Source organism: Hypanus sabinus, chromosome 9 (assembly GCF_030144855.1).
Source record: "Hypanus sabinus isolate sHypSab1 chromosome 9, sHypSab1.hap1, whole genome shotgun sequence".
In the NCBI taxonomy this organism is placed as follows: domain Eukaryota; kingdom Metazoa; phylum Chordata; class Chondrichthyes; order Myliobatiformes; family Dasyatidae; genus Hypanus; species Hypanus sabinus.
Window position 1 is genome coordinate 135,153,686 of NC_082714.1, and position 26,556 is coordinate 135,180,241.

Here is a 26,556-nt window from a genome sequence, read left to right on the forward strand (position 1 = left end):
AACAGTGATTTTAAAAAACTTATTAGGCATTGTAGTTGGTATACTCTATCAAACACAAGCCATGTGAGAAGACTAGTTCACAGTATGTCAATCATTTCATTCCATCGTAGCATTGGGACCCAAATGCAGAAATCACTGCTGATCAGCTTGAAAATGACAATACTTCTGGTCAAGATGGTGTCTGTGTACAGTGCTCCTGCGGTCAACATCTTCTGGACAGATCATGAAATTATATATTTACCTTCTTTTATGTCTTTTACTTTTGTTCTTCATCTTGGATGTGATTCTGGGACTGTTGGAGCCTGTGATTTGCTGATTGGAGATCAATTGGGTGTTCCAGCACTCTGCAGTCTCCAAGAGGATTCTGGGAGCCAGAGGTGGCAAGCATAGGCAGGCAGCAGGACAGGCCACAAGCTGACGTTCAACTCCATTTTGCCAGTTAAAGCTTCCATTGTCCGCCAATTAAAGCAACAAGCAAGACTGAAACATTGGGGTGAATGTGGAAGCTTGAAGATCATTTGGGACTGCCAGTGCTCTTCAGTCTCCAAGAGGATTCTGGGAGACAGAGACAGTGTGCACAAGCCTCGCAGCAGGCAGGCTGCGGGATCGAGCATGAGCCAATGTTTGACTACATTTCACTGATTAAAGCTTCTATTATTCACTGATTAAACTGACGAAGGAGATTGCAACATCGAGGCGAGTGCAAAGGGTGAGCACCAGCTGCCTATCTTTTGATCACTCTGCTACGAAGAGAGAAAGGCCTGTTGGAGAGTGTTGCACAGGCTTTCTGCATTTTGGATATGGAATTGAACTACAGACTTCTTTCAGACTTATAGTTTTCTACATTCTGTGTTTTTTGCATGATCTTCTTGGTTTTTTGTGTGGAGAGGGGGATTTGGGGTTCGACGTACCTGTGCCATTTTAGACAATAGACAATAGGTGCAGAAGTAGACCATTCGGCCCCTTGAGTCTGCACAACCATTCTGAGATCATGGCTGATCATTCACTATCAATACCCAGTCCCTGCCTTGTCCCCATATCCCTCGATTCCCCTATCCATCAGATATCTATCTAGCTCCTTCTTGAAAGCATCCAGAGAAGTGGCCTCCACCGTCTTCCGAGGCAGTACATTTCACACCTCCACAACTCTCTGGGAGAAGAAGTTTTTCCTCAACTCTGTTTTAAATAACTGACCTCTTATTCTCAATCCATGCCCTCTGGTACTGGACTCTCCCAACATCTGGAACATATTTCCAGCCTCAATCCTATCAAATCCTTTAATTATCTTAAACGTTTCAATCAGATCCCCTCTCAATCTCCTCAATTCCAGTGTGTACAAGCCCAATCTCTCCAATCTCTCTGTGTAAGACAGCCCTGCCATCCCAGGAATCAACCTAGTGAATCTACGCTGCACTTCCTCAATTGCCAGAATGTCCTTCCTTAAACCTGGAGACCAAAACTGTACACATTATTCCAGGTGTGGTCTCACCAGGGCCCTGTACAAATGCAAAAGGACATCCTTGCTCTTGTACTCAATTCCCCTTGTAATAAAGGCCAACATTCCATTTGCCCTCTTCACTGCCTGTTGCACTTGCTCATTCACCTTCATTGACTGATGAACTAGGACTCCTAGGTCTCTTTGCATTTCTCCCTTACCTAACTCTACACCGTTCAGACAATACTCTGCCCTCTTGTTCCTGCTTCCAAAGTGGATAACTTCACATTTATTCACATTTATTCACATTTATTCACATCTGCCAAGTATCTGCCCACTCACCCAGCCTATCCAAGTCTCCCTGTATTCTCCTAACGTCCTCTTCGCATGTCACACTGCCACCCAGTTTAGTATCGTCAGCAAACTTGCTGTTATAGTTTTCAATGCCCTCATCTAAATCGTTGACATAAATCGTAAAGAGCTGTAGTCCCAATACAGAGCCCTGTGGTACCCCACTAGTCACCTCCAGCCAGTCCGAGAAACACCCATTCACTGCTACCCTTTGCTTTCTATCTGCCAACCAGTTTTCTATCCATCTTGAAACCCTGCCCCCAATGCCATGAGCTCTGATTTTACTCACCAATCTCCTATGTGGCACCTTATCGAATGCCTTCTGAAAATCTAGGTACACTACATCCACTGGCTTACCCTCGTCTAACATCCTTGTTACACCCTCAAAAAACTCCAACAGATTAGTCAAGCATGATTTGCCCTTGGTAAATCCATGCTGGCTCGGCCTAATCTTATTACTGCCATCAAGATATGCCACTATTTCGTCCTTAATAATGGACTCAAGCATCTTCCCCACGACTGACGTTAGGCTAACAGGGCGATAGTTCTCCATTTTCTCCTTCCCTCCCTTCTTGAAAAGTGGGATAACATTAGCCACTCTCCAATCTTCAGGAACTGATCCTGAATCTAAGGAACATTGGAAAATGATTACCAATGCATCCGCAATTTCCTGAGCCACCTCTTTTAGAACCCTCGGATGCAGACCATCTGGACCCGGGGATTTATTAGCCTTCAGTCCTACCAGTCTACTCATCACAGTTTCTTTCCTAATGTCAATCTGTTTCAATTCCTCTGATATCTTATGACCCTGGCCCATCTATACATCTGGGAGATTGCTTGTGTCTTCCCTGGTGAAGACAGATCTAAAGTACGCATTAAATTCTGTTGCCATTTCCCTGTTTCTCATAACAATTTCTCCCAATTCATTCTTCAAGGGGCCAACATTGTTCTTAACTATCTTCTTTCTCTTCACATAGCTAAAAAAGCTTTTGCTATCCCCTTTTATATTCCTGGCTAGACTCTCATACCTGATTTTTTCTCTCCGTATTGCTTTTTTAGTTAAGATCTGCTGTTCCTTAAAACTTTCCCAATCATCTGTATTCCCACTCATCTTAGCCCTGTCATACTTCTTTTTCTTTAATGCTATACAATCTCTGACTTCCTTTGTCAACCACTGTGGCCCCTTCCCCCTCTTTGAATCCTTCCTTCTCATTGGAATGAACTGCTTTTGCATCTTTTGTATTATCCCCAAGAATATCTGCCACTGCTGATTCACTGTCTTTCCTGCCAGGACATCCGCCCATTTAACTTTGGCTAGCTCTTCCCTCATGGCTCTGTAGTCTCCTTTATTTAATTGCAACACTGACACCTCTGATCTGCCCTTATCCCTCTCAAATTGCAGATAAAAACTTATCATGTTATGATCACTACTTCCTAATGGCTCCTTTACTTCAAGATCACTTATCAATTCCTGTTCATTACACATCACCAAGTCCAAAATAGCCTCATTCCTGGTTGGCTCAAGCACAAGCTGTTTCAAAAATACATCCCTTAGACACTTCACAAACTCCCTATCCTGGGGTCCAGCACCTACCTGATTCTCCCAATTCACCTGCATGCTGAAATCTCCCATAATGACTGCATTACCTTTAGCACATGCCAATATTAACTCCCTAATCGACTTGTACTCATTATCCACGCTACTGTTTGGGGGCCTGTACACGACACCCATTAGGGTCTTTTTACCCTTACTGTTCCTCAGCTCAATCCACACAGACTCTACTTCCCCTGTTCCCAAGTCACCTCTTGCTAAGGACTGAATCTCATTCCTCACCAACAGGGCCACCCCACCCCCTCTTCCCATATTTCTGTCTCTACGATAGCACGTATACCCCGGTACACTCAATTCCCAGGTCTGATCCCCTTGCAGCCATGTCTCCGTTATCTCAACAATGTCGTAGTTCCCCATTTTCATCTGAGCTTCAAGCTCATCTGTCTTATTTCTGACACTACATTCATTTTTTTTGTGCGGGAGGAAGGATTTGGGGGTTGATGTGCTGGTTCCATTTTGTTTGTTTTTTTGTGGGGAGGGGGGATTTGGGGTTGATGATCGTGCTACCTTTCTTTTCTTTCTTGGTCTCATGGCTACCAAGAGAAGAACTTCAAGTTGTATATTTCGATAATAAATGAACCTTTGGATCTTTTGAACCTTTGCCTCTGAAACCTGAAATGTTAGACTACACCCTGCAATACGGTCACTGGAACACATCAACACAGATAGTCTCTGAAGCTCCTGTCTTAGTTGACCGATTACTGTTAAAAAAGTTACCAGATCAAGATGGCACTGCATACAGTGGCTGCGTTGCGAGCTCCATTCCAAATCTGCAGTATACTACTAATTTCTACAATTTTTTTTATCATTTTCTGTTCAAGTAGCTGACAGTCACATCATATATGATAGACTGATGCTTCTGAACATGGGAAAGATGGCATTTACCCACAATGTGCCACCTTTCCAACACTGTGACCCCCTGCTTGTGCGAACCATGGAAGGCTCATCACTTACACCACCACTACCTTGGAATAAGCACCAGAGGTGAGGGAGAAGGGCTGGCATCTTGGTGAGGCTGAGACGGTCCAAACTGGCCACTGTTCCCTAGCATACTCCAGGCTAACGTTCAGTCCGTCGACAACAGGCTTTGTGAACTGAGAGCCAGAATCTCCTATCAGTGGGAAACAAAGGAATGCAACGTTTTGTGCTCCATGGAGACCAAGCTGACAGAGGAGATACCAGATCATGCTGTCGAGCCCTCTGGTTTCTCCCTGTTCCAGCCGGAGAGGTTGAAAAACCTTGCTGGAAAGAGTAAAGGAGGAGGGGTACAATTCATGGTCAACAATGCTTGGTGCGACTCCTGGAATGTGCATACTCTCAGGTCCTTGTTTTCACCAGACCTAGACTAGCTGCCTAGAGAGTTCACGGCTGTTACCATCACAGTGGTGTACATTCTGCCGCAGGTTGATACTGACCTAGCTCTCGAGGAACTGTACGAGGCCATCACCACACTGGAGACTGCACATCCAGAGGCTGCCTTCATCATCACCAGTGACTTTAATGGAGTGTCGCTGACAAAAGTCTCTCCGAAGTTTTGTCAGCACATCCAGCTGAGCACTCGCATAGATAACACACTTGACCACTGCTACACTCTCTTCTGCAACACTTACAAAGCTCTCCTTTGCCCAGCTTTTGGAAAATCAGATCACTCTTTGATCCTGCTTTTGCCGACGTACAGGCAGAAGCTGAAACAAGAGGCGGCCATAGTTAAAACCGTGCACTGTTGGTCCAACCAATTGGCCTCCATGCTGTAGGGCTGCTTCGATGACATTGACTGGAATTTCTTCGATGATGAGGATGTCTCTGAGTTCACTGATAGAGTCATGGGCTGCATCTGGAAGTACGTCTTCAATGTTGTCCCCCAGAAGTCGGTTAGGGTCTTCCCAAACCGGAAACCCTGGATCAATAGTTCTGTGTGAGCAGCACTTACAGTGTGACGTCAAGGTTACATCGCTGGTGATCATCTAGAGCTCAAGAAAACCAGCTATGATCTGCGCAAAGCTACCCAGGCTGCGAAACGACAATACAGGGACAAGATTGAGTCAAGATTCACAACGAACAGCACACGTGACTTGTGGTGAGGGCTGCATACCATGGCAGACTTCAAAGCCAAACGTTGTGGTGCCGCCAACATCGCGGGCTCTCTCCCAGATGAGCTCAATCGCTTTTATGCTCGGTTTGATGTCACTCACTCTTAGCCTCCGAGGAAAGGCACCGCTACAACCTGCGACCTCGTTATCTCTGAGGCTGACGTACACAGATGTTTCCAAAGAGTGGACAGTCACAAGGCTGCGGGACAAAACGGCATCCCAGGGCGAGTACTCAGGATATGTGCAGCACAACTGGCAGGTGTGCCTACTGACATTTTTAATCTCTCCCTCCCCCAGTGTAGAGTGTCCTCCTGCTTCAAATTATCCACCATTGTCCCTGTACCAAAAAAGACCAAGATAACTTGCCTGAACGACTGGCGTCCTATTGCACTCACATCAATAATAAGCAAATGCTTTGAGAGGCTGGTCAAGGACTACATCTGCAGCTCGCTACCACCCAAACTGGACCCCCTATAATTTGCCTATTGACACAACCGATCGACAGACAATGTAATAGCCACAGCTCTACATACAGTCCTTACACATCTGAAGAAGAAGGATGCTTACGTGCGAATGCTGCTCTTGGATTACAGTTCAGCATTCAACACCATAGTTCCATCCAGGCTTGACAAGAAGCTCAGAGACCTCGGCCTTGACCCTGCCTCGTGCAGCTGGATCCTGGACCTCCTGTCAGATTGCCAGAGGTGGTAAGAGTGGGCTCCCTCACTTCCACTCCTCTGACTCTCAATACAGAAGCCCCTCAGGGCTGTGTACTGAGTCCCCTCCTTCATTCCCTGTATACCCATGACTGTATCGCCACCCACAGCTCTAATCTGCTAATTAAACTTGCCAACAACACATTGATTGGCTTATCTCAAACAATAACGAGGTGGCCTACAGGGAAGAAGTCATCTCTCTGACACAGTGGTGTCAAGAAAACAACCTCTCCCTCAATGTTGCATAAACAAAGGAGCTGGTTGTAGATTACAGGAGGAATGGAGTCGGGTTAACCCCTATTGACATCAATGGATCTGGGGTTGACAGGGTAAACAGCTTTAAGTTCCTTGGCATCCACATCACCGAGGACCTCATGTGGTCTGTACACACCAGCTGTGTGGTGGAAAAAGGCAAAACAGCGCCTCTTCCACCTCAGACGGTTGAGCAAGTTTGGTGTGGGCCCCCAAATCCTAAGGACATTCTACAGGGGCACAATTGAGAGCATCCTGACTGGCTGCATCACTGCCCGGTATGGAAACTTTACCACCCTTAATTGCAGGACTCTGCATATGGTGGTGTGGACAGCCCAGCACACCTGTAGTTGTGAACATCCCATGATTAAGGGCAGTTACAAGGACAGGTGCATAAAAAGGGCCTGTAGGATCATTGTGGATCCGAGTCATCCCAACCACAATCTGTTCCAGCTGCTACCATCCAGGAAACTGTGCCACAGCATAAATTCCAGCACCAGCAGGCTCCAGGACAGCTTCTTCCACCAGGCCATCAGACTGCTTAAATCACGCTGATGTGACTGTACTCTATATTACATCAACTGTTCTATTTATCATAAATTATTACGATAGCACATTGCACATTTAGGCAAGACGTAAAGATTTTTACTCCTCATGTATGTGAAGGATGTAAGAAATAAAATCAATTCAATTCAATTGCTTGTTTTCAGTTATTAATTCTGACATTGTCACAGCAAAACCAGAGTGCACTGAAAGCATTATTTGTCTGTGGTCATTTCCTCGTGCTGCTACAGGCAGAAGTCTTTCTGGGTTATAGGGGAGTTTATACCTAACCATATGATACAGAACCTGAAATGCTTACAATGACATGGGTGGAATAAATGACAAAATATTCTATTTCATAACATGGACCTCCCTCATCTGGAAGAGCATAAAAATGATTTATTTGTCAGGGATTCATCACAATACAGTGCCCTTACAGGCCATGTGATGACATGATATATTTAAGTAATTCAGATCTGAAGGACACCATAGAATTGATTTGAGAACTGTATGCAACGCACGGTCAAAAGACACAGTTGAAAGGTTAAAGAAAATGAGACAAATTGCTAACTTTAGTGAATGCAGATAAGTAGAGGTTGTTAAATATGGCAGAGACAACATTTCGTATCGGATTCAGGTTTCTCAGTAATTTGGAAACAGCAACTTGTATAAGCACATGTGACATAATGTACAGGTTTAATAAAGCAGAGTATTCTGGACTGAAGAGTTGTGAATGAAAATGAGTGATGATACAACAGGGAACAAGATATCATTGCCGATACTTAGTGGAAAAAACATCGCAAAGATTTTCACTGCAGACACAATTTACTTCAGGGTAATAAAATATACGTGACACTATAAGGGAAGCCAATGCAATGAATTCTATAAAAGTCAGAGAGCTGAAACGCGTCAGTCAACTTGAGCGGCTAATTCTGATTTTATACTCCACGCAGGTCTTCTTCCACTGAAGTGTGTTACTTCAGCTCACCGTCTCAACGGTCTTTTCTCTACTTCACATATTTATTTAGCTTCCTATATTTATGTTAATTGTCTCAATAACTTATGGGAGGAAATTTCACTTCTTAGTGATTCTGGGTAAAGCTGCTCTCCCTCATCTTCCATGCAATTTTTTATGTATCCCCCTCCCCCAACTACCTATAGTTCTGGTCTGACCATGATGTGAAAACATCTTCTCCATATCTAACTTACTAAACCAATTCATGGTTTAAAATCTTGCTGCCAAGTTACTCTTCAGCTTCTTCTCAAGAATAAACCTCCACATTAGTTTTGCCTTCTTGCAGTTCTGGTAAAATGCTTGCTAATGATCGGAGCACCTTGTCCAGTAGCTCTATATCCTTAAGAGAACATGGAGATTAGAATAATGCCTAAATAATTGTTTATAGTATCCAGTGTTTTCTCTCCTCTATAAAACCAATTAAAGGACCTTGATTTTCACACATCTGGACAAACTGAGGTAACAAATTGAATTACCAGCAGCCTTACATCTTGATCCTCCTGTGTGTAATCTGATGCTAGGTATGGATACTCACCATCAACATTAAAACTTAATTCATATGACATATAAGAACTTCTTGGGTAACAAGTAGAACTGTTGGCATGAAATGAATTGTTACAGATTTTAAGTTAGATTATGTTTGATGTTTCACCTATCCTCAAACAAGGTTGAAATGTTTAAATCCTGAATTAGGGATAGATGCTTTCACATAAAATGTATTGCCAGCTTCACTGTGACTCATGATCAGAATATTGTGGGTTGAATTCCCTGGCTGGTCTTGACTCCACTTTCTAAGATTCTTGGTTAAATGATCATCTCCAGTCTTAATTCAGGCACTTCAGTTTTGTATGTGCATCATATGACACTTGGCATTATTGAGTAAAAGCTGTGGCAATAGTTGCTGAGGTGCTAGAGTCATCTTTGATATTTGTATATTCCAAAGAATTCTCTGGTGCAACCCTGTGATGAAGCAAATAAACAAATCCAACTATGCCAGCATCCTAATAGCATTTTATTAAAAGTAAACAATCTCAACCAGCCTTGCCCAGTTTCTTTGAAACAAACCTCAGATACCTTCATAGATTAAAGAGAAATTGATGCATAGTTAACAGGTGAAAGGTGCATCTTTAAATCAGTTCTCACTTTTGGAGAACAGCTTGTAGCTGGCTATGTTATTTTAAGTTATTCAAAAACACAAATGTGTGTACAATGGCTTCCAAAAGTGCTTTACTTTACAGAATTCATTCCGACAATGTTCCAGAAAATTGGAGGATCTTCGAGTTAGATTGACAAAACTATGCTTGTGGCAATGAAGCAGTAGCAGATGATGGAAAGCATCCAGGTAATAACACATTTTACTCTGAAGGGTAGAGATGTTTAAAGGTTAATCGATTTGGACAAAGGGGGCCAAAAAGGGGATGGAGACAAACTAGTGCATGTGTTTGGAGGTTATGCCTGCACTAATAAACATGCAAACACTTTCCCTTTGAGAGCATCAATTCAACATTTGAATCCAGGGAGCTGGAAAATCAAGACTAGTATGGAATAGCATTACAAAAACTTACTGAATGATGTAAGTTTCATAGAGTTACACAAGAAGAAAAACTCAGTGAAAGGTATGTTTACAATTGCTGCAAAGAGTGGGAAATTTTGAGAAGTTAACCTAATCTTTTAAAAAAAAGTGAGATTTATCAGATGTCAGAGAGCAGAAAGGTAAAGGAAAGTCAATGGATATTGTTTACTTGGATTTTCAGAAGGCCTTTAACAGAGTGCTTCACTGCACATGAGGTTGCTTAATAAGGTAATGGCCTGTGGTATTGCAGGAAAGATATTAGCATGGACAGAAGATTGGCAGACTGGCAGGAGGCAAAGAGTGGGAATGCAGGGGCCTTTTGCTGGCTGGCTGCCAGTGACAAGGGTTGGTGTTAGGAGTGCTTCTTTTCATGGTATATATCAATAACATGGATGGCGGAATTGATGGTTTTGTGGCCAAATTTGGAGATGATACAAAGATAGGTGGAGGGACAGATGGTGTTGAGGAAACAGGGAATCTGCGGGACTTAGGTGAGGTAGATAAGGAGAATGAGAAAAGAAGTGGCAGATGGAATATAGTGTAGGCAAAAGGGATAAATTTTCTAAACTGATAGAAAATTCAAATATCAGAGATACAAAGGCGAGTCCTCATTCAGGATTCCCTTAAGGTTAATTTGAAGGTTGAAGTGCTGGTAAGGAAGGCAAATGCAATGTTAGCATTAATTTTGAGAAGACTAGAATATAAAAATATAATACTGAAGCTTAATAAGGCATTGGCCAGATCACACTTGGAGTATTTAGAGCCATTTTGGGCCTCTGAACTAAGGAAAGATGTGTTGGCTTTGGAGGGGTCCGGAGGAGGTTCACGAGAATGATTCTGGGAATGAAAGGTTTACTATATGAGGAACGTTTAAAGATAGGAGAATTGGGTTGAAAAGGATGTTAAATCCCAGCCATGATGGAATGGTGGAGAAGACACGATGGTCCAAATGGCCTAATTCAACTCCTATGTCTTATAGTCATAACTTAAAATGATCAGTAAACCAACAAAATACAACACATGCAGCATGTAAATCAAAAGAAATAACTAGGGATAATAGAAATATGTTTAAAACTATAGTTAAAGAAATGAGTGTTAGAATTGTGAGCAGAAGCTCAAGTTCCACATGAGAAGATTGTGTCTTATTTGTGTTAGAATATGTAGCAAATATAGATAATCATTTTACAAGAAATAGTACGGAAAAAGAATTTGCATTTAAACAACCAGGCAGAGTCATTTATTAAAAATCAATAATAGTTTTTTATGGCCAATGAATTCAGTACTTTGGTTTGGATGACAGAGTCAGGCAACTACCTATGATTTTAAATAGACACTACAATTCAATATGATGCAGTTCAGTTCACAATATTGCAGCAAATGATTTTAAACAAAGGTGCAACCACATACATCACCAATTACAGGTTAAGATTAAACTCTTTTCCAGTTGGAGGGCAGAGGGAACTATTACTTTAGAATCCCCATCATGAGCATAATGTTTTTTGTGAACAGTACAGCTTGTTTGAGCATGAATATTATTAGTTATAATGATAATGTTGAAATAGAATACAACCAACTTCAGTCTTCAGTACTGTGGTAAAAGACCATCCCAGAATAGTTAATGGTAATATATTTTGAATTTTTTTAGTGATAGAATTGGACAACATATGGGAGAATCCCCAAGCTAGTCTCTTTGAAACAATAGATCTACATGTCGCTTTAAGGGATATGCTGAAATAAACATTAAAAGGTATGATCCGGTAAGGTTTTCTGACCCAGAAAACAACAACTACTTAGATATGTTCAACAGGAGCTTTTGTGATGCAGGATTATTCAGCTACAGTTATTAAAGACTTCAATAATGATATTTTAAAAAGCTTCATCGACTGCTAACTCATTTTGAGCATTAAGAATCGTGAAAACTTTAGCAGCATGTGGGTGGATTTAATGCTTAAAATGAGTTTTGGCATATAACATTGATGATTAGTCACCATACAGTGTACTGGAAATGCATGATATTTGGGATTAGCTCAATGACAATGTTCTTTAAAGGCAATTGCATGAGCTGGTGGAAAAACCAGAATTCAGTACAGTTATATGATGTAGTTGCAGACTTTAGAGAAACAGTAGAAGTAATATAAAACTACAATAAACACTTGGCTTTTTAGAGCAGCTTGTAATTGAGCCCACTAGAGGGTGAGCAATTCTGAATTGGGTGTTATGTAATGAACCAGATAAGATTAGGAAGCTTAGGGGCCTGTGATCATAATATGATAGAATTCACCCTGCAATTTGAGATGGAGAGACTAAAGTTAGGTGTATCAATATTACAGGTGAGTAAAGGGAATTACAGAAGAATGAGAGAGGAGCTGACTGAAGTTAATTGGAAGGGGGCACCATCAGGCATGACAGCAGAGCAGCAATGGCTGGAGCTTCTGGGAGCAATTCGGAAGGCGCAGGATAGATGCATCGTAAAGAAGAAAAGTATTCTAAAGGCAGGATGATGTAACTGTGACTGACAAGCAAAGTCAAAGCCAACAAAGCCAAAAGGATGGAACATAATAGAGCAAAGATTAGTGGGAAGTTAGAGGATTGGGAAAATTTTAAACACCAACAGAAAGGTGGAGTTTAGGAGGGGTGATGGCGCCTAATGGCGACTCCTTTGCTTGCATCTTCGGAAACAGCTCTATTTCCACCTTTAACATCTTTATTTTTCACTTTTAAAAGACCCTGACCTGGAGTTACACGCAGGCTTTGGTTCTTTGCGGGAATGGGACCCGTTCTCGGGGTTCCACGACTGGCCATTATTCGACATGCCGAGGGTTTGGCCTGAGAATCCTGTTCGTGTTTGGAAGCCTAAGATCTTGGGCTCTGGAGACAGGCAGATCTCTTTACGATCTTCAGACACAGAACTCAAAAAAAGCAACAAAATGGTCTTTTAACATTGTAAACCAGCAGATTGTTGTTATGTCTCCCACTAGCACTTTGGTAGAAGGAATACAAGCATAGATTATTTTCTAAATGGAGAGAAAATTCAAACCTCCAAGGTAGAAAATGATTTGAGAGTCCTCATGCAGGATTTCCTAAAAGTTAATTTGCAGGTTGAGTTGGTGGTGAGGAAGGCAAATGCAATGTTAGCATTCATTTCAGGAGGACTGGAATATAAAAGAAAGGATGTAATGCAGAGGCCATATAAGGCACTGGAATATTGTGAGCAGCTTTGGGTCCCTTATTTAAGAAAGATGAGCTGACATTGGAGACTGTTCAAAGGAGGTTCATGAGAATGGCTCTGGAATGGAAGGGTTATTATGTCAGCAGCGATTGAAGGCCAAACACGAGGAAATCTGCAGAGGTTTATAGTCACTGGAATTTAGAAGAATGAGGGGAGATTTCATTGAAACCTATCAAATATTGAAAGGCCTCGATAGAGTGGATGTGAAGAGGATGTTTCCTTTAGTGGAGATCTTTGGTCTAGGATCAGAGGGCACAGCCTCAAAATAGAGGGATGTCCATTTAGAACAGAATTGCGGAGGAATTTCTCTAGCCAGAAGGTGGTAAAACCATGCAGATTATGGCACAGGCAGCTATGGAGGCCAGGTTACTGGGGGCATTTAAGGTGGAGGTTGTTAGGTTGTTTATTAGTCAGGATGCAAAGTGTTATGGGAAATGATAGGAGAATGGGGTTGAGAGGGAAATGGATCAGCCATGGCAGAGCAGACTTGATGGGCCAAATGGCTGCTTCTATGTCTTATGGTCTTATAGGATTTCAATATTTGTTGGGTTGCATCAGACATGTTGAAGCTGCACAGAGATTTGCAGAGCCATTCTGGGAAGAAACCCAAGAAACAGCACCGTAATAACTTTGCCAGGTTTTAGAAATTATAATATTGAGGAGGCAGTAACTTTACAAATTGCTGCAGCTCACTCAGAACTTGCGATAATAATTATATATAATGGTTATCAGTTGTCTTCACATCAAAGGAAGCAGAGATAAGATATGCAAAAATGAGAAAGGAGCTCTTAGCAAATTGTGTTTCCCTGTGATGAATTTGAAAATCAGCGTACAATAAAGGGCAACTAACACAAAATGCTGGAGGAACTCAGCAGGCCTGGCAACATCTGTGGAAATAAATAGTCAATGTTTTGGGCTGAGACCCTTCATCAGGACTGGAAAGTAAGTGGGGAGGATGCCAAAATAAAAAGGTGGAGGGTGGAGAAAGAGGATAAGGTAGAAAGTGATAAGACTATAAGGCATAGTAGCAGAATTAGGTCATTCAGCCCATTGAGTCTGCTCCGCCATTCCATCATGGCTGATCCTGGATCCTACTTAACTCCATACACCTGCCTTCTCACCATATCCTTTGATGTCCTGACCAATCAGGAAACTATCAACTTCCGCTTTAAATATACCCACAGATTTGGCCTCCACCACAGCCTGTGAATCCAGGAGGCTAGGGGTGACCGAATAAAGATGGTGGGAAAGGCAAAGGGCTGGAGAAGATGTAATCTGATAGGAAAAGAGAATGGACCGTGGGATAAAAGAGAAGGAGAAGGAGTACCGGGGGGAAAGGAATGTCATGGTATGTAGACCAAGCTAAAGCTATCAGTCAGAGGTCAGCTCTTGTGATTTTATACAGGTTTGAAGAAATTGATCACTGTAAACATTTCCAAATAAGGATACACATTGGCAATAGCTTCATCGTATGTTTGCAGATGTGCATGTATGTTAATGAGCAAATAACATTGGGCCAGGTTGAGTTTATCCCAATTAGGAGACAATCTCTGCCTGTGCTATCGGTTAATGTAGCACCTTGGAAAAGATCAGCCCTGATCTTACTGAGTCCAGTGGATTCAATAATTAAACAAAATGTGATACTGGATCAGAACTCAGAATTCTGCCATGCCTCAAAGAAACAGAACCAATTCTACAGGCACCTGAAGGCTGAGATCCAGAAGAAAACATGTGACCTAAAGAACAGGTAGCGAGAGAAAAAGTGCAGGAAGCTTAGCAACTTACCGACAACAAAGTTGTTTGAAGCAGCCAAGGAATGAAGACCCCATCCAAATGAGAGCAAAGAAGAAAAGTTAACTTAAGAAAGGAGAAAAGGAACACTTTGAAGATCTCAACTGCATTGTCCTTGAAATATGTGCCTTTGACCCCTCAGCAAACTCTTCAATCCCAATTTGCTGTCACTTCTGACCAATGGGTGTCAGAAAGGGTTCATGCCAAGTGAAAAACAACAAAACCTCTGGAGCAGATAATATACTTGTTGAACTTCCAGAACCCACCAGTGAGAACTTTCACTCATAAAACCAGAATGCCATTGTCTGTATCGAGTAAGAGGAGGCTGAAAAGTGAGCCTGTGGGGATACCATAATCGTGGATAAAGGTGATACATCTAAATGAGATAATAGCTGAAGAGGCATTTCTCTGTTGTCTACAATCAGAAAAATTCTGCTCAGTCCCCTCCTCACAGTGGTCAGGAACTCCTCCTCAAAAACCATGTGAATTCCATCTATATAATGGCAGAGTTAATATGATCTTCACCATACAGCAATTTGACAAAAAGCAAGAAATGCATCAACCTGACTGTTTTTGAACCCACTAAAGATTTTGACTCCATTCATTCGGATATTATGGAGTTCCTTCCTTATATTAGGCTGCCTGCAGAAATTAATATCTATCTTGTGTATGATGACTGGGATCTGGGATTCTAACCAATAAATGTACACACAGCCAATCATGGCTGGTGTCAACCAAGGCTCTGTCATTGTCCTGACACATTATTAATTGTTTTTTTGTAACAGTGATGCACCTCATCTTCACAAAGCTTATTGATGAAGTGAAACTAATTCATGAGGTTAATGGATAGTGTCTAACCTACATCACCTTATAAGCTCTTTACATACAGATGATACCATCAGTTGTTGTTCTTTGAGCATTGGATTTCCTTGTACAGTTAGTTCATTTTAAAAATTGGAAGAGGCAAGAAAATTTGCAGCTCCCTCTAACTTGACCCTTGACCATGCTTGCTACCTCATGGCTGCTTCTGAAATGGCCAATTGTGATATTTGTTGTGTTCAAAGTTCATCGCATGAGAAACCTTCAACAGAACAATCCGGTTTGATCAGCCGTGAAGACTGTTGCTGAACTCCATGAGGTGTATAGCTCTAATCCGCTCTGTGATTATTACAGTAATTATATTGAAGTTCATCAGCCGGGCCTGAATTTCGGCGCAGGCTGGTCAGGTCTGCCTGATGGCCCAGCCAGAGTGCACAGCACCGCCTGGCTGGCAGGAGGCTGTGGAGACCTCACGGTGAGGCGGTCCTGGACTCAGGGCTTGGCCAGGGAGCAGCGGCTGCTCCTCCAGCAGCATCGTCACGCCAGCTGCTGATGATTTCTGGACCAAATCGCATTGAGACTAGGTTCGTTTTTGGAGGTTACGGAGAAACAGCTGAGGGAATCTTCACCAGCAGCACCATCAAAGCTACGGTACATAGTCAAACTGCTTTGTGTGTGCCTTGGGAAAGGCAAAAGCTGAAGGACTAAACCCCTACAGAAAATCCAGAGTGGAGTCCTAAGGTGGGCAGATGGCTTACTACATCACCTTTGGGCAACTCTTGCAGCAGTGCTGGCACCATCTGTACTGGCTCTTGCTTTCCATTGGACTCTGCCAGCAATGCTGAGAGAGGGGTCTTGGCATCAGGGCAGCCCATGACCTCCATATCCCCTCGCCCTGGCCTGTGACACCGTGGAGAGGACACTCCATCGATGTCGCAAGATATTGGCATAACACTGGAAGTGGCAGTTACTGGTTATAAGCTCATCCGATTGGTGTAGGGAACGAGCACCAGGGGCCACTTCTGACTGTGAGAGAGATCATTGCATCTGACTGGACAGCTACCACCTGCCTTAGGTTGGGCAGCCTCCAGCCAGATAAAGTGCTATCCCGCCACTGCTTGCCTGCGTTACTGGGTGCGTGGGGCTCAGAGTTTACCTTGAGGTGCAAGCGGTGAGTCTGCACCAGGTAGGACGATTAAAACTAGGAAGATGCCAGCTCTTCGCCTCACAAGCCAGAACATTTAGACTACGTGTCCCAGACTGACTGATGACCAATAGACTGATGATGCAGAAAACAACAGTTATTGACAGTCAGACTTAACATTGAAATTGCCGGCCTCCAGGGGATCCATTTGGCAGATAACAGTTCCATCAGCGAGTCCAATTACACCTTCTTTTGGTAGGGTCTCCCTCATGAAGGCCCAAGGCATTATGGGGTTGGTTTTGCAGTCTATCATTGCCACCACGGAACCACCAACAGGCAGAACAGAAAGGGTCCCTGTTCTCCACTTATCATCACTTTGCGGCCCCGTAAGCCTCCTGAGCATCTATGCCCCAACACTTTGTTCTTCACCAGAGGCCAAAGACTAGTTCTACAAGGCCCAGGAAGAGGCAAAGTCCAGAATCCCAAGCACTGAATTATTGTACCTGCTGGGAGAATACAATGCTAGAGTTGGAGCTGACCATGAAGCAAGATGAATGAGAATAACTGAGACTGCTCGAGCTGTGCTGCCACCATGGACTGTGCAACACCAACACGTAGACCTCTGGGAGACACCCATAGTCCCACCACTGGCATCAGCTCGACCCTATCACCACCAGACACAGGGACATGCAGAGTGCAGACTGCAACACAGACCACTCCCTTGTTATCAGCCGAGTGTGGGGCTAAAGCCAAAGAGACTCCATCATTCCAAGACTAAGGGCCGATCTCACATCAACACCTGCAGTACAGCGAACTCTGAGAGAGTACAGCAGTTCGCAGACACCTTTGAAGCCTCAGTGAAGAACTGTTCTGCTGACAGGACCTCTACCGACTCCAAGTGGCCACAACTCCGTGATGCCATCAGCCATTTGGGAAAAGGAGCTCAAAAACGCAGACTGGTACGAAGCGGACTGGGAAGGAATGGAGCAAGTGACCTAGGCCAAGGGGAAAACCCTGCTGGCCTACAAGCCAAACCCCTGCATGGGCACACGTGATGTCCATAGAGTTACTAGAAACAAGGTGCACGACATTGTGCAAGCAACTACTGACTGAATTTGTGCAGCAAAATCCGAACAGCTGCTGTCTGCAGAAATGCAAGAGGGATGTTTGACGGCATCAAATCAGCCACCAAGACAGCCACATTGAAGTCTAAAACTGGGGTAGTCACCACGGACCAGAGCAAAGCAGCTTGAACGTTGGGTAGAGAATTACCTGGAGCTGTATGCAACTCGGAACCTGGCGACCAACGCTGCCCTGGACGCACTGCCTGACTCATAAGTCATGGAAGGGCTTGATGTGTTGCCATCTCTGAAGGAACTCTGCAAAGCCATTGACTGTCTCACCAGTGGGAATGCCCCAGGGAAAGGCAGAATTCCCCACAAAATGCTGAAGAGTGGGAAGCCTGTCCTGCTGCAACATCCACATGAGCTTCTGTGTCCTTACTGGGAGAAAGGCCGCATCCCATAAGACATGCAAGAAGCCACCATTGTTACATTGTATGGAAACAGGGGTGACCATAGTGATTGAGACAACTGCCGTGGCATCTTTCTTCATAGCATTGTGGGGAAAGTGTTCGCCTGTGTTGCCTTGGCACGACTTCAGAGCCTGCCTACCCAGAATCCCAGTGCAGGTTCAGTGCAGTCAGGTCTAGAGTGGACATGACCAGCTGCAGGAGAAGTCTCAAGAGCAGCAGAAGCCACTGTACACTACCTTCATTGATCTGACCAAGGCGTTCGACCTCGTTAGCAGAAGCCTACTCTTCAAACTCTTGCTAAAGACAAGCTGACCCCCCAAGACCACATAGCATCATATCATCTGTCTGTAAGGACAGGCACAGCACTCTCTGCTTCAATGGAGCAACTTCTGATGCCTTTCCAGTGAGCATGGGAGTGAATCAAGGTTATGTCCTGGTACTGACCCTCTTTGGAACCTTCTTCTCCATGTTCCTTCAATATGCTTTCGCAGACTGCACGGAAGGCATCTCCCTTTGCACAAGAGCTGTTGGCAAGCTGTTCAATATCACTTGCTTATGCTCCAAGACCAAGGTTAGGACAGCCCTCATCCATGAGATGCTGCCTGCAGATGACGTCACGAACTGAAGGCCAACTCCAACAGTCCAACTATTGATTAATTGCTTTGCCCATGCCTGCAAGGAGCTTGGGTTAACCATCAGTCTAAAGAAGACAAACGTCGTGGCCCAGAATCTCCAGCAAGCATCACCACTGATGTTTGCTCTCTCGATGTAGTCGACTCCTTCATCTATCTTGGGTCGACCATCACCAGCTCCCTGTCCATTGAAGCAGAGGAGAACAGCAGATTGCCAAAGCTGCAGCTGTCACAGACAGACTGAACAAGAGAGTGTGGAACTGCAGACAGCTGACAAAGTCAAAGCTGTATGTGTACCAGGTGTGTTCAGCTTGTATGGGCTCGATGCCATGCATCAGCCAAGAGAAGAGGCTAAACTCGTTCCACCTACGCTACCTCAAGCGCATCTTGCATATCTCCTGGCAGGACAGAATCACCAACACAGAGATGCTGTGCAGGCTGATACCTCCAACATCCACGCCCTACTCAGCCATAGACTCCTCGGACAGTTGGGTCGTGAAAAAACAGATGGACCAGGGACACATTCCCAAAGACATGCTGCATGGTGAGCTGAGTGACCACGCCTCCACTACAGGGATGTCTGTACGCGTGTCATGAATCTGGCTGGCATCAGCCTCAGCACATGAGAGGAAACAGTTGAAGACCATACAGCGCGGAGGGCCGCAGTCAAAAGCGGTGTAAAACATGCTGAGAAGGCAAAGGCCAACGTGCTCATCAACAAGAGAGCCAGAAGAAAATCCAGAGCTGCATCACCCAGAGCCCCTTCCTCCTTCACCTGCAGCCACTGTCAATGAGACTGTCACTCTAGAGTGGGACTGTACAGCCACTCCAGAATGTGCAAATATCCCCAAAACTACAACCCAAGAACAATCAGAAAAAGTGTCTCCAGACGTACGATATTGAAGTGTCTAGAGTTATTTTAGATGCCTTTAGGAGTGTGTTCAAAAAACATCAAACATTCATTAGATCCAAATAGCAGACATACAACTTTGTTATGCAAAACATCCCAAATATAAGGGACCATAATTTACTTTTGCAGTGATTGTTATGTCATTAAGTGAAGACGGTATGTGTCAAAAATATCTATTCGATAATCAAATGATCAAACTAGGTATGTTGTCAAATCAGTCAAAAGACTTTTCATAGAAAGCAAGACAACTAGCTTTGTTAGATTAGAGAAGTATGCAAAATGAAAGGAATTGGCTTATTAATGTCACATGTACCAGGAAGCTTTTATTTGCATGTGATCGAGACAGATCAATCCATGCACAAGTACCTTAAGATCATACAAAAAAGAAGGAAGAAAAAGAATGTAGAATTTATTGTTACAGTTACAGAGAAAGTGCACTACAGGTAGATAAATAAAGTGCTGTCCATAGCAAGCTAGATTGAGAGATCAATAGTTCATCTTTATTGCATAATAGGTCTGTTCAAAAATCTTATATAAAAACAGGGTAGAAACTGACCATGAGTTTGAGCTTGGTGGTATATTTTCTGAAGCTTCTGTGTCTTATATGCGAGTGAAAATAGTGGGGGGAGGGAGGGGGGGTGGAGATGGATGAAGGGAGAAGTGAGAATGATCAGAAAGGGAGTTTTGAACTAGACCTGATGAAAGGTTACTGAGACATACATACAAGCTCTACTCTCTATTGCAGGCAATTTGCCACCGCATTGAAATTGTGATGGCCACGAATAGCATTACAATAACATTAAATGGCTTCACAAAATATATCTTGGTGATAATGAGGATGGAATTGATGGCTGGTGTAACTGAAATTGAAATTTGCAGGTAAATGGAGAATCTGAGAAGTTGATGAACATGCTGAAAATTCAAGTAATGTGTCCTAATGTGCAGGCTATTTTGAGGAGTCTTTAAATGTTGTAAAGTACACAAAACCTGTTTACAGCCACCCAGGGGAGAGGCATCAGAGTCGGTGAGCTCGACCAGAGGCGGTGTGATGAGGAGCTCAAGCTGGAGCCAGTGCTGCTGCCCAGTGTTCACTTGCAGAAGACAAGCCGTATTGTGTTCGCCTGCAGACTTCAGCAACCTTCATTCACTCAGAGTCTTGGTCTATATTTTTTTGCGTGACTTTATTTTACTGACACCTCCTATGTGCTTGCTATCTTATATGTACTATATATTGTTTTGTGTTGTTTGTGATTATTGGTATTGTGTTTTGCCCCTTAGCCCTAGAGTAACACTGTTTCATTTGGCTGTATTCATGGGTATTAATACATGGCTGTATGACAATTAAACTTGAGCCCTTAGAAGCCGAACTATTATGACATTTTACACTAACTATTATGACATACAAAATATATAAGCTGAAAAGAATTTCTTTCAAAATTAAAGAACTTTACTATTGTTGCAAGTGCCACAGTAAGTCAAACTATGCAATTGATGTGAACCCCTCCAGTAAATCCACAAAAACAACATTTTACTGAATCAAAAAAGGCTTTGGAATATCAATTATAAATGTTCTCAGTATTGCATTAAGTGTGCCAATAAAAATTAATTGAAATTGAACATTGATGAATTTGCTGAATAATTCCAAAAGGAAAATTTACTTTAAAAGGAAAGTGGTGTCTTAACATGTTTTACATCTTTAATATCAGTTTTATATGATCAACAGAATATATATTTCAAAATTTGCCAGATGAACTATTAAAGGAAATTCTATAGTTATAATTTAGCACATTTTCAAAATGAATAAAACAAATATGATTAACAAAAATTCAGATGAATCTGGGTAAGTGACTGTATTAGCTGCTGACAATATGAATGACTGATGACCTACCAAAGTTAATTATTTTAAGTGATATACTTAGCATGATTATACAAATGAAATATCTCTCCTATGTATTAAAGCATTGAAGAGTTTTTACAGTCATAAAACAATGAAGTCATTTGGGAATAACTCCAGTGTCAGTAATGTAAAAATGAACAAATAAATAATGAGTATTAACAGAGCAATTAAAAAGTTTCTAAATGCTAGGCCTCATTTGGAATATTTTGTGCAGTTCTGATCATGTTATTACAGGAAAGATGTAGAAGCTTTCGAAAGAGAGCAGCTAAGGCTCATCTGGATGCTTCCCAGATTAGTGAGTATTAAATAAATAAGGAAAGACAAAACAATTAAAGATCATTTTCTCTTTAGTGGAAGCAAATGTGAGACCTGATGGAAGTTTACAAAATTATGAGGGGCATAGATAGTATGTATAGCTAAAGTCTTTCTTACAGGGTAGAAATGTCAAAGGAGTGTAAGCTTTAAGGCAAGGAAGGACTAAATTCAAAGGAGAACTGTCGGGAAAGTGTTTTTATTAAACATTGAGAGTGATAGGTGCCTGGAACACACTGCCAGGGGTGGTAGTGGAGGCAGATGCAATATTGCCACATTTTGGTGGGCACATGAATACGCTGGAAATGGACGGATATGGATCACAACCAGGACAATAGGTTTAGTTTAATTTGGTATCATTGTCAGACCGGATGCCGTGGGTCATAGGGCTTGATCCTGTGTCAACCTGGTCAATGTTCTGCCTTCCAAGGTAGAATTCTCACAATCTTTCAATTGATCAGATAAAATCATGCAACTTAAATCAGGCACAATACATGGGAGCATGAAGAATAGCGGAGAATTATTTGACACCAAGAACAAATTCTTCATTCATATAGCATATGGTTAGGAAGGTATGGCATTACAGAATACAAGGAATAAATCACTGGAGATTCTGTGGATATGAATTAATAATTCAACCTGCCTTTTAATGTTCTGTGAAAGAATTTTTGTCACAGGGATGCTATTTATTTGAAGACATGTTGACAGTTCCTGTGGAAATGAGATCGTGTTCTTTGCAGCCCCAGGCTACTACGAACAAATTCAACATCTCATGATGTTATAAATTCTATCATTTACTCAAGGATTCAAATCAGTCTCTTTCGCTGCTCGTTAATCCTTGCACCAGAGCTGATGGTGTCCGCTTCAGTGCCGTCTTTCCTGTTGGCATGTCACAGGTTTTCGCTGCTGCCAGCATGTAGCCCAGCTGGTCAAACCTCTGAAGGCGACTCTGCGCCAACTGCAGCAGGGAAGACAACTGGGGGAAGCTGTCCTCGAGGGTTCACAGGGACCCTGGCGCTGTCAAATAACCACGGTGTTCTGAGAGGCACGTCTTTTGTGAATGGCAGCACCGAGACTCTCCTGGGAATCAGCCAGGCATTGTGGACAGGGTACTGCCAGGGAAGTCCCTGTTAGGGATTAGGTACATTCTATAAAAGCTAACATTTTAAGGAAGCCTGCAAAGTTCCCGTGCTGCCTGTTCCCATGAGCTAACAGAAAATATATCCTCTCAAGTGTGAGGTTTGACTCACCGTTATAATGCAGTGGAGAGTAGCAATCTGCAGTATGGAGTGGCCCCAGAGTAACTATTACTTTGACATCCACAGGCAAAGCTTAGAACATAGGAACAGGAAGCAATTGAGCCTGTGCGTCCCTAATGAAATGGGAGCTCATAGTTCTGGTTCAGGATAAACAATGCAGTTTAAGTTTTGGACCTTTAAATAACATGACGGCGTTGGGTCTCTGAGTTAGTAAAATTCAGAGACCTGAAAATGTCACTATAGACCAATATTAAATACTGTTGATGTTGTTGTAACGTTGAAGCCATTGGGGAAGATTATAAAAAAGAATGCGAATGCAAATAAAAATCTCACAAAACTTAAGGAAAAGAGCTTCCGCATGGGCACTTAACCCCAGAGACATTCGTAAGGTTACTCTGTATTAAGCCAGTTTCTGAGAGCACATCATTTCTTCCGCAGCTGTAAAACTGTTTTCAGTCTAAAGCTAATAGCTCTGTCATGAAGTTGGCACTGGGGAAGGTTTCTTTAGCCAAATGATCTCTTTATGCTCTGAAATTCTGATGGTTTTTATATCAAATATCAATGCCAGTTAGAAAATTAACTTTAAAAAATATTAGTTAAAACTCGGGAAGAATCTATGTATCACTGCTCACTCATCAGCAAACTGAATTATTTGCACCCAAGATGTAATGCAGCTTAACTTCCCAATCTTTCAGTTAAGAAATGGCATGGCAAAGTGTTGAATTGTCCCCCACATGTATTAAAAGGAACTTCTCAGGTGAACAGCAATGGAACAAATTTGTATGCAGGCAGTGGGAGCAGGATCCTTCAAGGTCATTCATCAAGTAATGGTTGATCTTCTACCTGAGCACTATTTTGTTGCACCATCCCTACATCCTGATGTTCAGAAATCTGTCCATCCCATTTTTGAATGAAAACCCTTAGACCTCCATGCTCCTCTGGGGAAAATAATTCTCTGAGGGAAGAAATTTCTTCTACATCCTAATCCTAAATGTCATAGCTCTTATTCTGAGATTATATATTCTGGTTCTAGAGCCTTCAACAAGAGGAAACATCCTCCCTGACACTTACTGAGCCTTGCGTATGTTTTTTACTCTTTTGAATTCAGGTCTAGTCTCCTCAGACCGCAAACTTGCCATCCCGGGAAATGATCTGGTGAATGTTTTTTTTTGCATTATTTCTAAGGTTTTATATCTATTTTTGTTAAATGGACAATCGTTCACACATTACTCTACGTACTCACTAAAGTCTCACATTATTGTTTGGAAATATATTTACTTTGTTTTAAAATCCTCTCATAACGATGACCAATATATCACATTTCATTCCATTGTTCATTATACCTGCCTATTGGCTTTCAGTGGTTTGAGTTGCAAAGTCTCCAAGGTCCAGCTGAATATCAATATTTTCCAAGTTGTCACCATTTAAAGATTACCTGTTTTTCTGTTTTGTCCTGCACCGCAAATGACTTCACACTTTTCTGCATTATGTTACATATACTCTTCTGACCTATAGCTTTACTTGGCTCTATCCTCTCAATACACCTTTAGATCTTCCCCCACAAGTAACCCTGCCCAGTATTGTTTCATCAACAAAGTTCAGACTCAGAGTTTAAGAGGAGAGGAATTAGGGACGTGACCAAAGGCACAGCTCAAGAGATATGTTACAATGTGGAACCTAGAACAAGATGGGAACATGTTAGCGGCTAGTTGCAGAATGTGGAAGCAAAATGACTAAACCAAAAATATGGCAAAATGCTGAAAGACTTGTTCCATGATTTTGAGTTATTTCTCTGACCCATTGCTTTCCCAATGCCTAGAAATCGTCTGTTATATTTGTGATTGCAATTTTCTCTGTCCTGGTAGGCACCTTTGTCAAACAACTTTGAAGCTGATTGGCATGAGATGAAGTTTGGATCATATTGTTGCACCCGGTGTTTCAGAGATTAAAATGTAGCAGAAGTCACTGCTCAAACACAGTGTCTGTACAAGCTGTTTTGTACAGTCTAATAATGCATCTTACACATATAAATCAGTGAGACATTTGTTGCAGCTGCTATAGCTCTGTGTGTTCTTTTCCTTCAATGCCAGAAGTCACTGGAGCTGAAACCTATAATTCACATGGGTTTGAAAGAAAAGATTCCAGTTCCCTTTCTCACTGAAAGCTGTTACAGCTGGCTCACTTTACACATACTATGTCTCACTCCAATTAACCAGTTAACAGTTTCACACACCACTACTTACAGCTATCTTCTTCCTCTGTAAAAACACTGATAACATAACAGGCGTAGACAAATCCAACGAGCTGCAATGGAAAGAAGAAAGACTTAATAACAATAGATCATTTTAAATGTACATTTACTTTCAAGTTCCAAACACTGTCACTATAAAATAGAATATATTCTACATGAATATTCTATTCAACAACTACGCTATCTAAAATAAAACATTCAAGTTCCTTCAGAGGATTCTACTATTGGCACAAAGTTATCAGTAATTACATTTGTGGAAAATGTCTCAAAGCAAACAAACTAATAGGGAGTTTCTGGTGTAGTGATGATTATGCCTTCAATAACAAATATGGATTATTCTAATATGCTCATTAAAAACATCAATGACCATATTAATTCAATGTTTTTTTTCTATCTCTAGCCACTTCATCTTTAGGCTCTTTTTAAACTTGTTCAGACTCTTAATACAGTGCATTTTCACCAACCAGGATACATTGTCAGCAAAATAATTTCAAAATTGACAGCACTCCTGTTGTATTACTCAGCCGGTGGTCTGCACTGTAGATAGAATGTTTATCTGCTTATCTGGCATGTGTTCAACTGCTCCATGTGGTGTAGTAGTCTGAATATGAAAATCTGGATAACCGTAGTTGTTTGTAAGACTCAAAGGTCAATCAACGCCCAACTGAAACTGTTGTAAGTGCTCAGCTGAAGGACAGTACAGTTGTCTATGAAGCTTCTTTACAAATGTTACAGTATTGATAGAGGTATACAAGATGATAAAAGTCATAGATAGAGTGGCTAGCTAGAGGTTTATTTTCCCCAGGGCAGAAATGGCAAATATAAGGGTGCATAATTCTAAGTCGATTGGGGGGAAAATAAAGGGGGGGATGTCAAACGTACACAGAGAGTGGGGGTGCATGGAAAGTACTGCCTGGTGTGGTGGTAGAAGCAGATACATGTTGGGCATTTACGAAACTCTTACATAGCCGCATGGATGATTAAAAAAAAAATTGAGGTCTATGTACGTGGGGGAAGGGTTAAAAGGTCAGCACAACATCGTGGGCCAAAGGGCCTATGCCAGTGGTCCCCAACCACTGGGCCGCAAAGCATGTGCTACCGGGCCGCGAGGAAATGATATGATTCAGCGATACGAAATGATATGAGTCAGCTGCACCTTTCCTCATTCTCTGTCACGCCCATTGTTGAACG

At 42.3% G+C, this 26,556-nt stretch overlaps 1 protein-coding gene across 1 annotated transcript in view; it reads right to left on the bottom strand.

The window, feature by feature from the left end:
- Positions 1–26,556, bottom strand: part of LOC132399831 (sodium/potassium-transporting ATPase subunit beta-1-interacting protein 3-like) — a 197,225-nt gene that overhangs the window by 11,296 nt on the left and 159,373 nt on the right. The window contains exon 5 of the mRNA XM_059980634.1: positions 25,358–25,418. Coding sequence (XP_059836617.1) covers positions 25,358–25,418 — 61 coding nt within the window. The remainder of the gene's footprint in view (positions 1–25,357; positions 25,419–26,556) is intronic.